General features: G+C 36.3%; 1 protein-coding gene across 2 annotated transcripts in view; it reads left to right on the top strand.

Moving 5' to 3' along the window:
- Ih (hyperpolarization activated cyclic nucleotide gated potassium channel Ih) overlaps positions 1-14,915 on the top strand; it is a 945,440-nt gene that overhangs the window by 882,437 nt on the left and 48,088 nt on the right. For both annotated transcript variants that reach the window (XM_067140514.2, XM_068226134.1), the window contains 3 exons: positions 5,996-6,214; positions 8,725-8,871; positions 9,784-9,901. In XM_067140514.2, the coding sequence (XP_066996615.2) occupies positions 5,996-6,214; positions 8,725-8,871; positions 9,784-9,901 (484 nt within the window). The remainder of the gene's footprint in view (positions 1-5,995; positions 6,215-8,724; positions 8,872-9,783; positions 9,902-14,915) is intronic.

Below are 14,915 nucleotides of genomic sequence, written 5' to 3'. Positions count from 1 at the left end.
GAGAAGTGAGCCAGTAATGTCTACTTCCCACAGAGTTCATATAGATAATGAACTGAAGAAGAAGTTAATGAAGTACAGTACCGGTATCACTCACAATTCAAAAATTAGCAGAGACTGTCATACAATGGAACAATTTTTATATATTTGTGGTAGTTGATTGATTTAATCCTATAAAATGGCAACAATGAGTATCAAAGTTTCCTTCATAGCTTCCTGTTTATATTTTTTTGTTTTACAGTTCTATTAAGGATGAAGAAAATAATTTGTAGCAAGGTGTAAAGGCATAATGTGTTCCATGTACCATGAAACAAACCCTCTTGTAACTTGGGACATGGGTAATATAGATGGAAAGTAGTGTTAATAAATATTTGAAATCAATTTTTAATTTGGAAAGTATTTCTTTGTTTCCAGGATACAATGCATGTGGACAGGTTTTTTCCATAACATCCCCCATGCTATAGATGTTAAAGGTTTGTCCTGAATGTTTGACATGCCACAAATCGAATAAATGACTGTAGGAAGACTTCAGAGATGGATCGACAGCTCAATCAAGAGGCTGTATTTTACGGTGATGTTGGGAAAATGTGACTTTTACATTGCCCAAATCAGATGCCATATCGAGAGCTTCCATAGTGAGACGAGTCTCATTCTCCACCAAAAAAACATGTTTTCCTTTGATGGGCTAAATAAATTCAATAAAATTCCTCGAACACTGTTGGAAGGCTTCTTCATCTGACCAACCAGAGGAAGTAGCAGCACTAACTGACCCTGACGTTACACCATACAGCATTCTGGACTTAAAATTAACTGTAAGAAACACAAACATTATAGGAATATGAATCCCAGTTACACTGACTGCCACAATAATTGTGACAAGTCATGTTTGACAGGTGTTGAATACTCAATCTACCTTATTCCTTTTGGAGCTACTATTTTTCTAGGAGCTTGGACAGTGGACACATCAATTTCATCACAGTTCCAAATTCATACTGGTGGGATGGGTAAAAAACAACAACAAACATTTCAACTTTGTCAAAAAACAATGCTTTATTTATTTTGTTAAGATTGGTAGCCCTGCTTAAACTTGTAACTCATGGGTTCCTTATGGATACGACAGGATGACATTTCATTAATTCTCTCATTCATTCTTTTCCAGCTATTTCTTTTTATTCCATAACTGAGGGTAGTTCTTAGCATTGCCATATGCAAACTTGTAAGCCAGTTCCCTAACACCCCTTCTGGTCAAATCATAGTTCATAGTTAATTTTTGCAATAGTTTTAATGTTCTTCAAACAATTTTCTTCACTCTAATAAAATAGTACTATACTTTTCTGCTGTCTCATCTTGGTTTATAACGGAAAGTTTCTGTTTCAGAGTTTCAAAATTTCGATAGATGCCTTAACAAAGTAGCTAACTTCACACTGCACACTTGGCAAGCTTCTCTGATAGAAATTTAGTTTCTGAAGGTACCATAGCTGATACAAAAGCTTTCCTTAAGGTGTCCAAATCATCTGAACACTTTTGATGCCTGATTTACTTCTCAGCATAATCTGAACAAAAAAGTAGTAAATGATAGCATCGAGTGCCCTGGAACATGTTCCATGGTTCATGAGGTTTTGTGTTCCAGGGTAAAATAGGATGCATATTTCAACAAATGTTACCCTGTAAGTTAGAGATGATTATAAATCCCTTAATTCAGCATACAGTACTATGCATTCACTCACCAGATGATAAGAAACACACTGCAGATAGTAACAAACACATTTTTGTTTCTGTATTACAAGTATACAAGAATGAGCTAAATATTTACGGTACTTTCCATGTTAAAAATTTCGTTTTGCCTACTTGTTATGCTTGTTAAAATAACAAATCAAAACTAAGTACCTCTGTGTTACTGATTGGCATATTTTACAAATTTGTTGAGTTTGAGAGCAGTATGAATGGGAACAAAACGTAGTTTTAGGGACACTATAGTCAAGGTACAACACTCTCCCCTAACTCTGACATGGAAGATATACCGGTACTATATGATATTAATGGAAATTAAAACATTTTCACATTTCCTGTAAAGATATTACAGAGAAAAATTAGAGGAAGAGAGAAAGCCAAAGAGACAAATGGAACAGTAAAAAACCAAATGGAGATCAGCAGATTACCATTCAGTTCATACACGACTTTTGAATTTACACTAAATTTATCAAACCTTTTCCTTGATAAATTATTTCAGTCTCTAATTTATCTTCCTTTAAATAAATATTTACCCCCATTTGTCCTCTTTAATTCAAATTTCATCTACATATATGATCTTTCCTACCTCTGAAAACTCCATTCCACTCCACTGAAGCTTATTCATCTACTAATGTCATTCCATGCCATCTCTCCACTGACTACTTGGAACATACTGCTTAATCCAGTAGCTTGTCTACTTACTGTCAAGTCTTCCCAGCACAAAGATCTTTTTTACACTACCCCTTTGTTAGATATTGTCCAGAACAAATTGTTTATATGTAATTTTTTGTGTGCAGCTGTCTGCTAATCTGTGCAGTTGTCGAGCACACATCAAGGTTAACAGATTTTTCTCAAGATTTCCAGGGACAGATATCGACACAATTAAAAATTAACTTTAGCCTAGGCCTACACTTAATATGCAGTTCAGTTATAAATATTTAACATATTTAAGGAATTAAACAACACTTTATAACTTCACACTAAGAATTCTCATTCTACTAATACAATAGGCCTACATATCTGCTGGTATTTGTGAGAACAGGCAATATTTTTAAGCAGATCTTCTCTGAATACCAGTTTTGTAACAAATCCATGATAGGTTTTGTTCAAGTTCGTTAAGATGGCAAGCATGACTCAAAGAGTTTCTGCACTCACCCTCGATTTTTCAGATGTCCACATCATGTTTAATGAAGAAAAAACTCTCTCCACCAAAGTATTCCAGTAAGACACAGAGATATGGTACCAGTATTTCAGCCAGCTTCTGCAATTGTTGAAAATAGTGAGTGTTAATAGATAAGCATGAAGATAATGTTATTCTTGATTTAATGTTACCTAGCAGTATTGATACACTGAAAACCTGGGGAGATCTCGCAACCTTAGCATTCCTGATTTGTCTAAAATTTTGGTGAATGATGCAGGTGCACACGCATGTACATGGCTTTTCAAAGACATGGCAAGAAGTGCCATGTAACATGGAGTAACAGCAGGATAATATGATGGCAAGCATAATTGGCAGTCATACGAATTTTAGTGAAAAATGGAAGGGTATGTATAGGTATTTTAAGGCAGAAACAGGTTCCAAGAAGGACATTCCAGGAATAATTAATGAACAAGGGGAGTGTGTATGTGAGGATCTTCAAAAGGCAGAAGTATTCAGTCAGCAGTATGTAAAGATTGTTGGTTACAAGGATAATGTCGAGATAGAGGAGAAGACTAAGTCCAAAGAAGTAATAAAATTTACATATGATAACAATGACATTTACAATAAGATACAAAAGTTAAAAACTAGAAAAGCGACTGGAATTGATCAGATTTCTGGGGATATACTAAAGACAATGGGTTGGGATATAGTACCATATCTGAAGTACTTATTTGATTATTGTATGGTCGGAGGAGCTATACCAGATGAATGGAGAGTTGCTATAGTTGCCCCTGTGTATAAAGGAAAGGGTGATAGACATAAAGCTGAAAATTACAGGCCAGTAAGTTTGACATGCATTGTATGTAAGCTTTGGGAAGGCATTCTTTCTGATTATATTAGACATGTTTGTGAAATTAATAACTGGTTCGATAGAAGGCAATTCGGTTTTAGGAAAGGTTATTCCACTGAAGCTCAACTTGTAGGATTCCAGCAAGATATAGCAGATATCTTGGATTCAGGAGGTCAAGTGGACTGTATCGCGATTGACCTGTCTAAAGCATTTGATAGGGTGGATCATAGGAGACTACTGGCAAAAATGAGTGCAATTGGACTAGACAAAAGAGTGACTGAATGGGTTGCTGTATTTCTAGAAAATAGATCTCAGAGAATTAGAGTAGGTGAAGCTTTATCTGACCCTGTAATAATTAAGAGGGGAATTCCTCAAGGCAGTATTATCGGACCTTTATGTTTTCTTATATATATAAATGATATGAGTAAAGGAGTGGAATCGGAGGTAAGGCTTTTTGCGGATGATGTTATTCTCTATAGAGTGATAAATAAGTTACAAGATTGTGAGCAACTGCAACGTGACCTCGAAAATGTTGTGAGATGGACAGCAGGCAATGGTATGTTGATAAACGGGGTTAAAAGTCAGGTTGTGAGTTTTACAAGTAGGAAAAGTCCTCTCAGTTTTAATTACTGCGTTGATGGGGTGAAAGTTCCTTTTGGGGATCATTGTAAGTATCTAGGTGTTAATATAAGGAAAGATCTTCATTGGGGTAATCACATAAATGGGATTGTAAATAAAGGGTACAGATCTCTGCACATGGTTATGAGGGTGTTTAGGGGTTGTAGTAAGGATGTAAAGGAGAGGGCATATAAGTCTCTGGTAAGACCCCAACTAGAGTATGGTTCCAGTGTATGGGACCCTCACCAGGATTACCTGATTCAAGAACTGGAAAAAATCCAAAGAAAAGCAGCTCGATTTGTTCTGGGCGATTTCCGACAAAAGAGTAGCGTTACAAAAATGTTGCAATGTTTGGGTTGGGAAGAATTGAGAGAAAGAAGAAGAGCTGCTCGACTAAGTGGTATGTTCCGGGCTGTCAGCGGAGAGATGGCGTGGAATGACATTAGTAGACGAATAAGTTTGAATGGCGTTTATAAAAGTAGGAAAGATCACAATATGAAGATAAAGTTGGAATTCAAGAGGACAAACTGGGGCAAATATTCATCTATTGGAAGGGGAGTTAGGGATTGGAATAACTTACCAAGAGAGATGTTCAATAAATTTCCAATTTCTTTGAAATCATTTAGGAAAAGGCTAGGAAAACAACAAATAGGGAATCTGCCACCTGGGCGACTGCCCTAAATGCAGATCAGTATTGATTGATTGATTGATTGATTGATTGATTGATTGATTGATTGATTGATTGATTGAGTACACGTGAACGGCAGGATAAACCCATTGCGGCCAGTAGAACTTAGTCAGTGTTAGGGGTAGTGTCACGACACAATGCAACAACACATGAACATCACGTTCTGCTACAAATTGGGGAAAATGGCAACAGATACGCATGAAATGTTGGTGAAAGTTTTACAGGAGGGTAGCTATGAGCAGAAAATGCCCCTACGTACAGAGAAATTCGTGTGCATGAATTCCTCGCTCAGTGCAGCATGCCTGTTTCTGATCCCGCTCTTGCGGACTGTTTCCTGTTTCCCAGCCTGAAAAGATTCATGAAAGTCGTACATTTTGTGGATGTCCATCCAAGGTCGTGTGGAAGCTTATTCTATGATCGTTCCTGAAAGAGGTCTTTGCTGACAGTTTTCAGAAGCTGTATGAGCGTTGCCAAACATCTGTTGTAGCAGGTGGCAATTATTTTGAGGGGCAATAAAGTGAAATTTGTTTGTATCTTCTGTTTGTTTGTTTCTGATAGCACTCACCAAACGTTTTAGACAAACCAAATATATTGGTGTGCATCAGTTTCACCATGCACTGGAGTACACAGGGCCAGTAGCTACATTATACAAAATCCTATAACAAAGCAAGGTAGCAATAGGTACTGGTAGTCAATGTTTAAGGAAACAATATACCTGTCTTTGATGAGCAGTTTCATTTCAGTGTATATACAGTGCTAAGTGCAAAAACTTTGCTAATTTTTCACAGAAGTCTTCTGTTCATTACCATTGTCAATCTGGTGACTAAAAGTGTTGACTATTCAGTTTTTTCAATCATATGGTTTCAAATATTGGGAACTGTTGCATGTCAATGGAATAATTGGTATGTCCATCTTGGATCAGTACTGAGTTTAGACATTCAAGTGATACTGTTCTTGAATCTGATTTCAGGAAGCATTTTGGCTGGAGCAGTATTCCTGGGCATTGTTTAAGGCTATGTCTCACATGCTGTGTATTGGCTATGGACGATTTCCACCTCAGTCCTTGACTGACATGTGGCTCACGATGCTGTCAATGATCAGTGGTGCAACTTGTTATGCTCTGTTCCTGGGTCATGCAACAAATCTCATCCAGAGTTTGGATTCTTCAAGACGTCAATATCGGGAGAAGGCAAGTGTCAAATATTTATTTCTGTAAAACGTTTTAGAAAAGGGTTTGTCAAATTAGTAATTTAGTGCTTTCATTGTATAAACTGAATCCCCATTTTAGTTTACACATAAAACCAAACCCCATGGCACTTTAGCCCTGATGGGCCTTGGCCTACCAAGCAACTGCTGCTCAGCATAACAAAGATTACAAGGTGATGCATGGACAGCGTGAGGAATCCTCTCGGCCGTTATTCTTAGCTTCCTAAACTAGAAAAACATTACACATACTTATTTAATGTTTTCTTTACTAAGCAGGTTCTAATGCTAAGAATATGATTAAATATGAAATTTTCACCACTCAGTGCCTGATTTGAAATTCGTGAAACATGTGTGATATCATATGTTTTCTCTTCTTTGTGGTTTGTTCTACCCAATAATGTAATTTTATATGTATTAAACAACTGTTGTCAATCACAGCAGACAGAAAGCAAATTTTCCATTCTGAACAACATAATCAGTGTTCAGTATTAGGCTATTTTTAAATTTTTTACTCAAGCTTAATAACAACAATCCAGGAATGCTAATTTTATAGCTATAAAATTTGCCTAGAAACAGGTATATATTAAATAGTTAATTCTTGTGCATCGTATGTGACTGGTGATTATTTCACAATTATTGCACATAATTCCTGATCAATTGTAAACAAATTGTACTTGCTGGAATGAAAGGAGGTTCATAATAGGTGTTCAAAGTAAACAGGTATTAGGTCACCATCTTAGCTGTTAGAGCAAATTATTAGTCAAAATATTATTCATGCCATGTTTTATATATCTTTAGATGTATAAAATGTTTTGTGGCTTAGAACCCTATTTACATTATAATTTATGCAATCCTTGCCTTATCCTATTCATAACACTGTCAATAATAAGATATCATTATTCTTTACCGAGAGAGCATAATATTGAAATGTTTGAGAAGTACCTACCTTATCACTGTAGTCACCAGTGGCGTATACTGTGGGCTACCAAGGCTATCAGTGAAGCCCAAACCTCAAATGCGAATGATGGAAATCTAAAGCACATTATAATGTAAGCATCTGACACATTGTTCCATTTACAAACCTTGAAAGCAATGAGAAAAATCGTCGCACATATTTCTGAGAAAAAGGCTTCGGAGACTGATATTGCAGCCCAGATTCTCATCCCTCTCCCCTCGACTCACCTCAGGCGGCTTGCTGCTGTATGCGTTTAGGTGCGGGGACCGGGGGAGGTGTGCTAGGCTTCGGTCCGTCAGATCGCCACTGCTAACTATCAACCGTGCGTTACTCATCATATATACTTCCTCACCTCATCCTTCTGACTTAATTATATAGATAAGAGTGCTGGTATTTCACTCCCGTTTTCTTCTACATCCTTGTAGAAGACACTGCAGAGCTGCTGTTACAGGAGTAATACAGTATAGTTTTTTTATAGGTAGATCTGCTAAAGTGAAAAGCAATCTTTCAGGTTTAGTGTTCTCTTTTGCTTGTTGGAATCAAACCAGTGATCATGGGTCGGACACCACCACTGATCTCTTGAAGAAGCTAACTAACCAGCGAACGATGAGTACGACCGCCGTAAAATTTAAAATTTCTATTTAACAATGATAATGATAATAACAATAATAATAATGCTATATGGCATCTGTATAGGCTTGGTGGTGACTTAATGATAAAATGAATGCCGAAGATGCCATAAACCCCTAGTCCCTAAGCCAGGAGAATTAACAGTATTAGGGGGTTGATTCTGAAAATTGAACCGGGCCATCGGACCAAAGGCAAGCATTCTGTCCATTTAGCCACAAAGCCGGACTTCAATTTCCTAAACCTTAGGCTACCATCTTGACTGATCAGGTGTTGAGTATTGGCAGTGGTAGAGGCCAAGGCAGTAGCTTGTGAAGCAGCCTTGGCTATCGGCTGCAACTCAAAACGCTTAAGGCGTAATGTTCACTAAACCAACTATCGAAACGGGGCAAACTAAGTCTAGTGGTAGCCCACGTCTTGATCCCAGCATACGCCACTGGTAGTCACCAATGTATCAAAGTCAGATCTTTAGTTCTCGATAATTCTGGAAAACTAATTTCATACCTGCAAATATTGCCCAGAAACAGGTGCATCATATGTGACTAGTGATTATTTCACAAGGAAGCACTGCTCAGTACAAAGATTACAGTGTGAAGAATCCCCTCGAACGTTATTCTTGGCTTCCTGAAATAGAAAAACATTACAGATACTTATTTGATGTTTTTTCACTAAGCATCTTTACTAAGCAACACTGTCAAAGAAAGTACTGGTAATAAACCTTCTTTAAGTTCTCTATTTGGGCCATCTATTTTGCATTTGTGTAATTTCTCAGTAGAACAACTCATTCATTAAGGATGTCAAAGTGAATATTGTTCTAAATTACTATTCAGTCTGGTTAAAGAAGTTTTATTGTGTTCTACTGAACCTCTTGTAAATCTGCTAATAGTTATATCCTGTTCCTTTGTGTTTAGGTTAAGCAAGTGGAAGAGTATATGGCCTATCGTAAGTTGCCACGTGAAATGCGTCAAAGAATTACAGAATATTTTGAACACAGATATCAAGGAAAATTCTTTGATGAGGAAGCAATTCTCGGTGAACTGTCAGAAAAGCTTCGGGAGGTAAGTACTTATGATGAATTATAAGATATGAAAAATATTCCTCACTTTTTGCTCTGTTTTTCTTCTAAGACAAAACACTCATTTAAGATACATTGATGAACTGAACACTGTGAGAAATATCCCGTGTATGTTGGGTATTCAGCCCAAAGGCTGGTTGGATCCTCAACGGGTTCACCATTAGCTGTCATAGATGGCCTAGGTGTCACTGAAGAGGTGTACTAGGGAAATGAGGAGTGAGATAGTTTCCCGTTGCTTTCCTCACTTAGCTAGAAGTTGCTCTTGCACATCAGTCTGCCAAGCCCACTGAAATGCACGCACCAACCGATCCTATGAGCAACATTTTCACACCATTACTAGTGTCACTCATACCTCAGCCACTTTCATATTGTCAATGCCAAGTATAAGACTGAGACAGGTCAATGAAAGTAACAATTTTATTCTAGCCCATACCAGAAGACATAGTGCACTGTAAACACTACATCTTGCCAGCAAAATAGAATCATAAACTAGGATCTTTGATAGTATCTAAAAATGCATTAAACACAATTCAACATTTATCTGTTTGACATTATGTGTCTAATTTTATTGCATATAGTCTCTTTTCACTTAGCATAGACATTATTTTACTTTTCTATTCAATGCAGAAATGTTCATCACCCTTCATGTAGGAAATAGTGGTATATTCTGACTTAAAGCCAATTTATTTCACATTTGTTGTGTATTAACCTTAATTATGAGTGTATAGTTTACTTATCTATTTACCACATATATGAAAAGTAACCCCTTAAACAGAATCATCAATATGTACTTGTTACATACATACTACTTCAAATAGCGTTGTAAGTATTCACTTCGGAAATATGTAAATTGAGTAGAATTGTATAATTCACTGAGTATTTCTTGTCTTTTCAGGATGTTATTAATTACAACTGCCGCTCATTAGTTGCATCAGTTCCATTCTTTGCTAACGCAGACTCAAATTTTGTCTCTGATGTGGTAACAAAACTTAGATATGAAGTCTTCCAGCCAGGTGAGAAAATTTTTACATTTATGATGTGGATATGTAAGACCTCTTGCATATACGGACTTGCTAAGCAAATTGTCATTTCAGGGAAACTAGTTTTGAGTTCAAATACATTTGCTGTTCTTTTTCTCAAATAGTTGTTTGTAGAATATCTGAAAGAATAGTCTAAGATGTAAGGAAGTGCTCAATTATATACTGTACTTTTTATTTCAATCAATTTCATATAGAATGAAGCTTAATAATGTACTAGTTGCATCCAATAAGAGAAATACATGCATTGGAGAGATTTCATTGTTTTCTCTTTCCAAGCAAAAGTCACAAGCAATTACACAGTAATCATGTAAAATACCTCTATTATATTTTAAGCATTATTTACCAAAATAATTAATACTCCTACCATAAATATGAGGTCATTTTCTTCTTGAATTAAAAAACTAAAACTTTGTATACAATAATTCATCACAAAACTACAGCAAATACTATTTTCAGTAAGAGACACTGAAATATGTCCAATTTTAATAACAAATAATCAGTCTCATAAGTGCATAATGCAGTACAAAGATGAGCTGATTTTAAAAAAAGGTTTATAAAAAAAGAAACTATTTTCAACTTCATAAAGGTAGCAGGTTTCAAAATTTTGTTATAGTATCTCTGATGTATTTGAGTCACATAATCCTTAAAGCACCCTATTAGAATATTTATTTGCAAATTGTAAGGAAGTATGGTCTCCCAGCATATAAAATGAACACTTCCACTGTATAACTGACAAACTAAATTATGTATATTTGAGTCACATGATCTTTAAAAGCACACTATTAAAATATTTATTTCCAAATTGTAAAGAAGTATGGTCTCCCAGCATATAAAATGATCACTTCCACTGTATAATTGACAAAGAAAATTATGTGGAATAACATTAGTAGACAAATAAGTTTGAGGTGAGTTGCATGTATATTTTGACCACATACCAGCCCTCCCATTAATCTTATATTTCTAGCAGTATTGAGCTTTATCCCAAGCCTCGGTAGATGACAGCTAAGGTCTAATACAAATGTGTCACAGTTATCGTTATTAGCTGTCATCAACAGAAGCCTGGATTCAGTTCCCAAAACTGACAGAAATTTAAGAATAACAGGAGGACCAGGATGATTGGTAAGTGGTTGAAAAGGGGCATGAGGCTCATTTACAGAAGGGTATGCCTCAAAACAGCTGCACCACCATGGAATGAGGACAAAAAAGGAAATGAAATGGCATATAGCTTGTAGTGCCGGGAATGTCCGAGGACAAGTTCGGCTCACCAAGTGCAGGTCTTTTGATTTGATGCCCGTAGGCGACCTGTGCATCGTGATGAGGATGAAATGATGAAGACAACACATACACCCAGCACCCATGCTAGCTAAATTAACCAATTAAGGTTAAAATACATGACCCTGCCGGGAATCGAACCCGGGGCCTCTGTGACCAAAGACCAGCACGCTAACCATTTAGCCACGGAATGAGGAATCAAATTTACACTTACTGTACTTTATGGCTGTGGTGTTATGTGTAGGAAGTTCCATAACCATCACATAATTCTAAGAGAATTTATTGACTTGAAACATCAACAAGTTGATAAAGCTGTTTTAAATCATTATATTACGATCCTCAAAATAAAGTGGTAATTGAGAAATCATTCAGATAACCTAATGGAATTTCATTCATCTCTTCAAACAGATCATCAAATGGTGAATAACATATGGTACTCTACTGGTAGTCAAGTCTCTTTACAAATAAAATTATTTATAAAATCCTACTTATCAATACAAATCAACTCATCTGTTAGATGGAACAAAGTCTATACATGTTTCAGCCCATTTTCAAGGCCGTCTTCAGTAGCAGAACAATTATTACATAACACAAACAAATTAAAAATCTTGATGAAGTGAAATGACAGTGACCATGATTAATGAATTAAAAACATATTGAGGTACAAAGTCCTCTCGTCTGATGGGTCGTTCTTGATTGTCAAATAAAACTTGCTGAATGTTAAAATAAAAACACTGTGCCAAGCATTGTAGTGAGACCGTCAATACCATGGATTAAAACGTGTGTAACATCCGTAATGAGAAAAGGAATTATGAGTGGATGAAAAACAAGTTAAAATTAATGTAAGAAAAGAAAACTCATTTAACTTGTAAATAAAAGTTATCCTCTCGAATGGAAATGACCTTGTCAGTCTCAAGTCACATTGACAACTAAGCTTGTGTGTGGCTTACCGTGTATCTGTGTCGATGCGGTTGGGTGTGGGAATGGTGAGGGAGGGACGAAGGGGGAGGGACCAGGTGATTCACGGAAGGACGGTGTTGTAGGAAGAGCAGGTATTGTTCTGGAATGTTAGTAGTGAAACTCGTTTTTATTAATAAATTGTTCACAGATAAGCAGGGCAAAGGTTTCTAATAATATATTTTCTTTTCATTGATTTCATTCAAGTTGTGCACGGGATTGTTATATTGGTCGATATCTATATAAATATTCTCTAGTATATTAAGTAAGGGACCTTTCTGTTCATAGTGTAAGATCTTTAAATCTTGTTCAATTGTTGTGTATTTGTGAATTTTCTCTCTACAATGTTCGCTTATGGCTGAGTAGCGGTTGTACTTTAGGGTATTGAGGTGTTCGGAGTATCTTACGCCGAAGCTACGGCCTGTTTGTCCAACATACGTTGAAAGACAAGATCGGCATTTTAGTTTGTATATCCCAGAGTTTGAATATTTTTTGTTGCTAATGACAGTATGAGAATTAAAAATGTTTTTGCGTTGGTGTGAACGGTCTTGAAAGCTACTTTTAACTTGTGTTTATTAAAGATGTTTGAAATAGGATATATGTTATTATTATTAAAGGTAAATGTAGTGAATTTCTCTTTAGGGGAAGATTATATTTCTAAGGTGGTCTTGGGTTTACTTCTGAATTAATTAAGAATTTTGTTCACGAAAGCTTTACTGAAACCATTGCCTTCGGCTATTGTATAAATGGTGTTGATTTACTTTCTAAATTTTTTTACGGGATAAATGAACATTAAGAGCTCTGAAAATCATACTATTATAAGCTGTCTTTTTCTGCGTCCCTGGGTGTAGAGAAGTCTGGTGGATTGTGTTTATTGTGTGGGTGGGTTTCCTGTAAATATTAAAAGAAAGGGTTTTATTCTGATTGCGAGTAATAGTTAAATCGAGATAATTAAGGGAATTTTTTTCTCGGATTCTATCGTACACTTTATGTGCGGATCCATGTTATTAATAATTCAAGAACTGTGTTGCTATCAGTAATATGAGAATCCAGGATAAAGAAGTATCATCAACGTATGGAGTCCAATGTTTGATACCATTAATTTCTCCTATAGTAAGTAAACTCGTGTCCTCATCCCGAGGTGGTGCAGCTCTTTTCAGGCACACCCCAATTGGAGGTGAGCTGCATGTACCATTTCAACCACATACCAGCCCTCCTGCCAGTTTTAAATTCCTGGAAGTACCACGAATCGAACCCGGGCCCCCGAGGACGGCAGCTAATAACACTAACCGTTACGCTACGAAGGCGGACAATTTTTCCTATACTGTAATATGAATGTATTCAAGGAAATCTACGTAAATATCAACGCGGATTCTCGAGGCCGGTGACCCCATAGGAAGACCCTTCTGTTGGTATATGATGTCATTAAAAGTGAAGAAACTATTATTTAATGTAAACTTGAGGATCTGAACAAACTCATCTATCTCCCCCACAGTCAATTTACTGAATTTGGAAAGATTATTTTTTACTATTTCGATGGTTTTATTGACGGGTACATTCGCGTACATATTGACTACGTCAATTTCGTTGAATACACTCATATTATAGGAAAAATTAATGGTATCAAACATTGGACTCGCTACGTTGATGATACTTTTATTATGCTGGATTCTCATACTACTGATAGCAACACAGTTCTTGAATTACTTAATAACCTGGGTCCGCACATAAAGTTTACGATAGAATCCGAGAACAACAATTCCCTTAATTATCTCGATTTAACTATTACTCGCAATCAGAATAGAACCCTTTCTTTTAATATTTACAGGAAGCCCACCCACACAATAAACACAATCCACCAGACTTCTCTACACCCAGAGACGCAGAAGAAGACAGCTTATAACAGTATGATTTTCAGAGCTCTTAATGTTAATTTATCCCCAAAGAATTTTAGAAAGTAAACCAACACCATTTATACAATAGCCGAAGGTAATGGTTTCAGCAAAGCTTTCGTGAACAAAATTCTTAATTAATTCAAAAGTAACCCCAAGACCACCTTAGAAAAAAGAATCTTCCCCTAAAGAGAAATTCACTACATTTACATTTAATAATAATAATATAACATATAGTCTATTTCAAATATCTTTAAAAAACACGAGTTAAAAGTAGCTTTCAAGACCGTTCTCACCAATGCAAAATCATTTTTTAATTCTCGTACTGTCAATAGCAACAAAAAATGTTCAAACTCTGGGATATACAAATTAAAATGCCAATCGTGTCTTTCAACGTATGTTGGACAAAAAGACCGTAGCTTCAATATAAGGTACTCCGAACACCTCAATGCCCTAAAGTACAACCGCTACTCAGCCATGAGCGGACATTGTAGAGAGAAAAATCACCAAAAGCACAACAATTGAACAAGATTTAAAGATCTTACACTATGAACAGAAAGGTCCCTTACTTAATATACTAGAGAATATTAATATGGATATAAACCAATATAACAATCCCGTTCACAAATTGAATGAAATCAATGCAAAGAAAAATGTATTATTGGAAACCTTTGTCCCGCTTATCTATGAACAATTTGTTAATAAAAACGAGTTTCACTACCGACATTCTAGAACAATACCTGCTCTTCCTTCAACACCCTCCTCCTGCGACTCACCTGGTCCCTCCAACTTCGCCCCTCCCTCTCCATTCCCACACCCAACCGCCTCGGCACACATACAAGGTAAGCCACACACAAGCTTAGTTG

Source organism: Anabrus simplex, chromosome 2 (assembly GCF_040414725.1).
Source record: "Anabrus simplex isolate iqAnaSimp1 chromosome 2, ASM4041472v1, whole genome shotgun sequence".
Taxonomy (NCBI): Eukaryota; Metazoa; Arthropoda; class Insecta; order Orthoptera; family Tettigoniidae; genus Anabrus; species Anabrus simplex.
The sequence above is the reverse complement of the archived record's forward strand: the minus strand, read 5'-3'. Positions and strand labels throughout refer to the sequence as shown.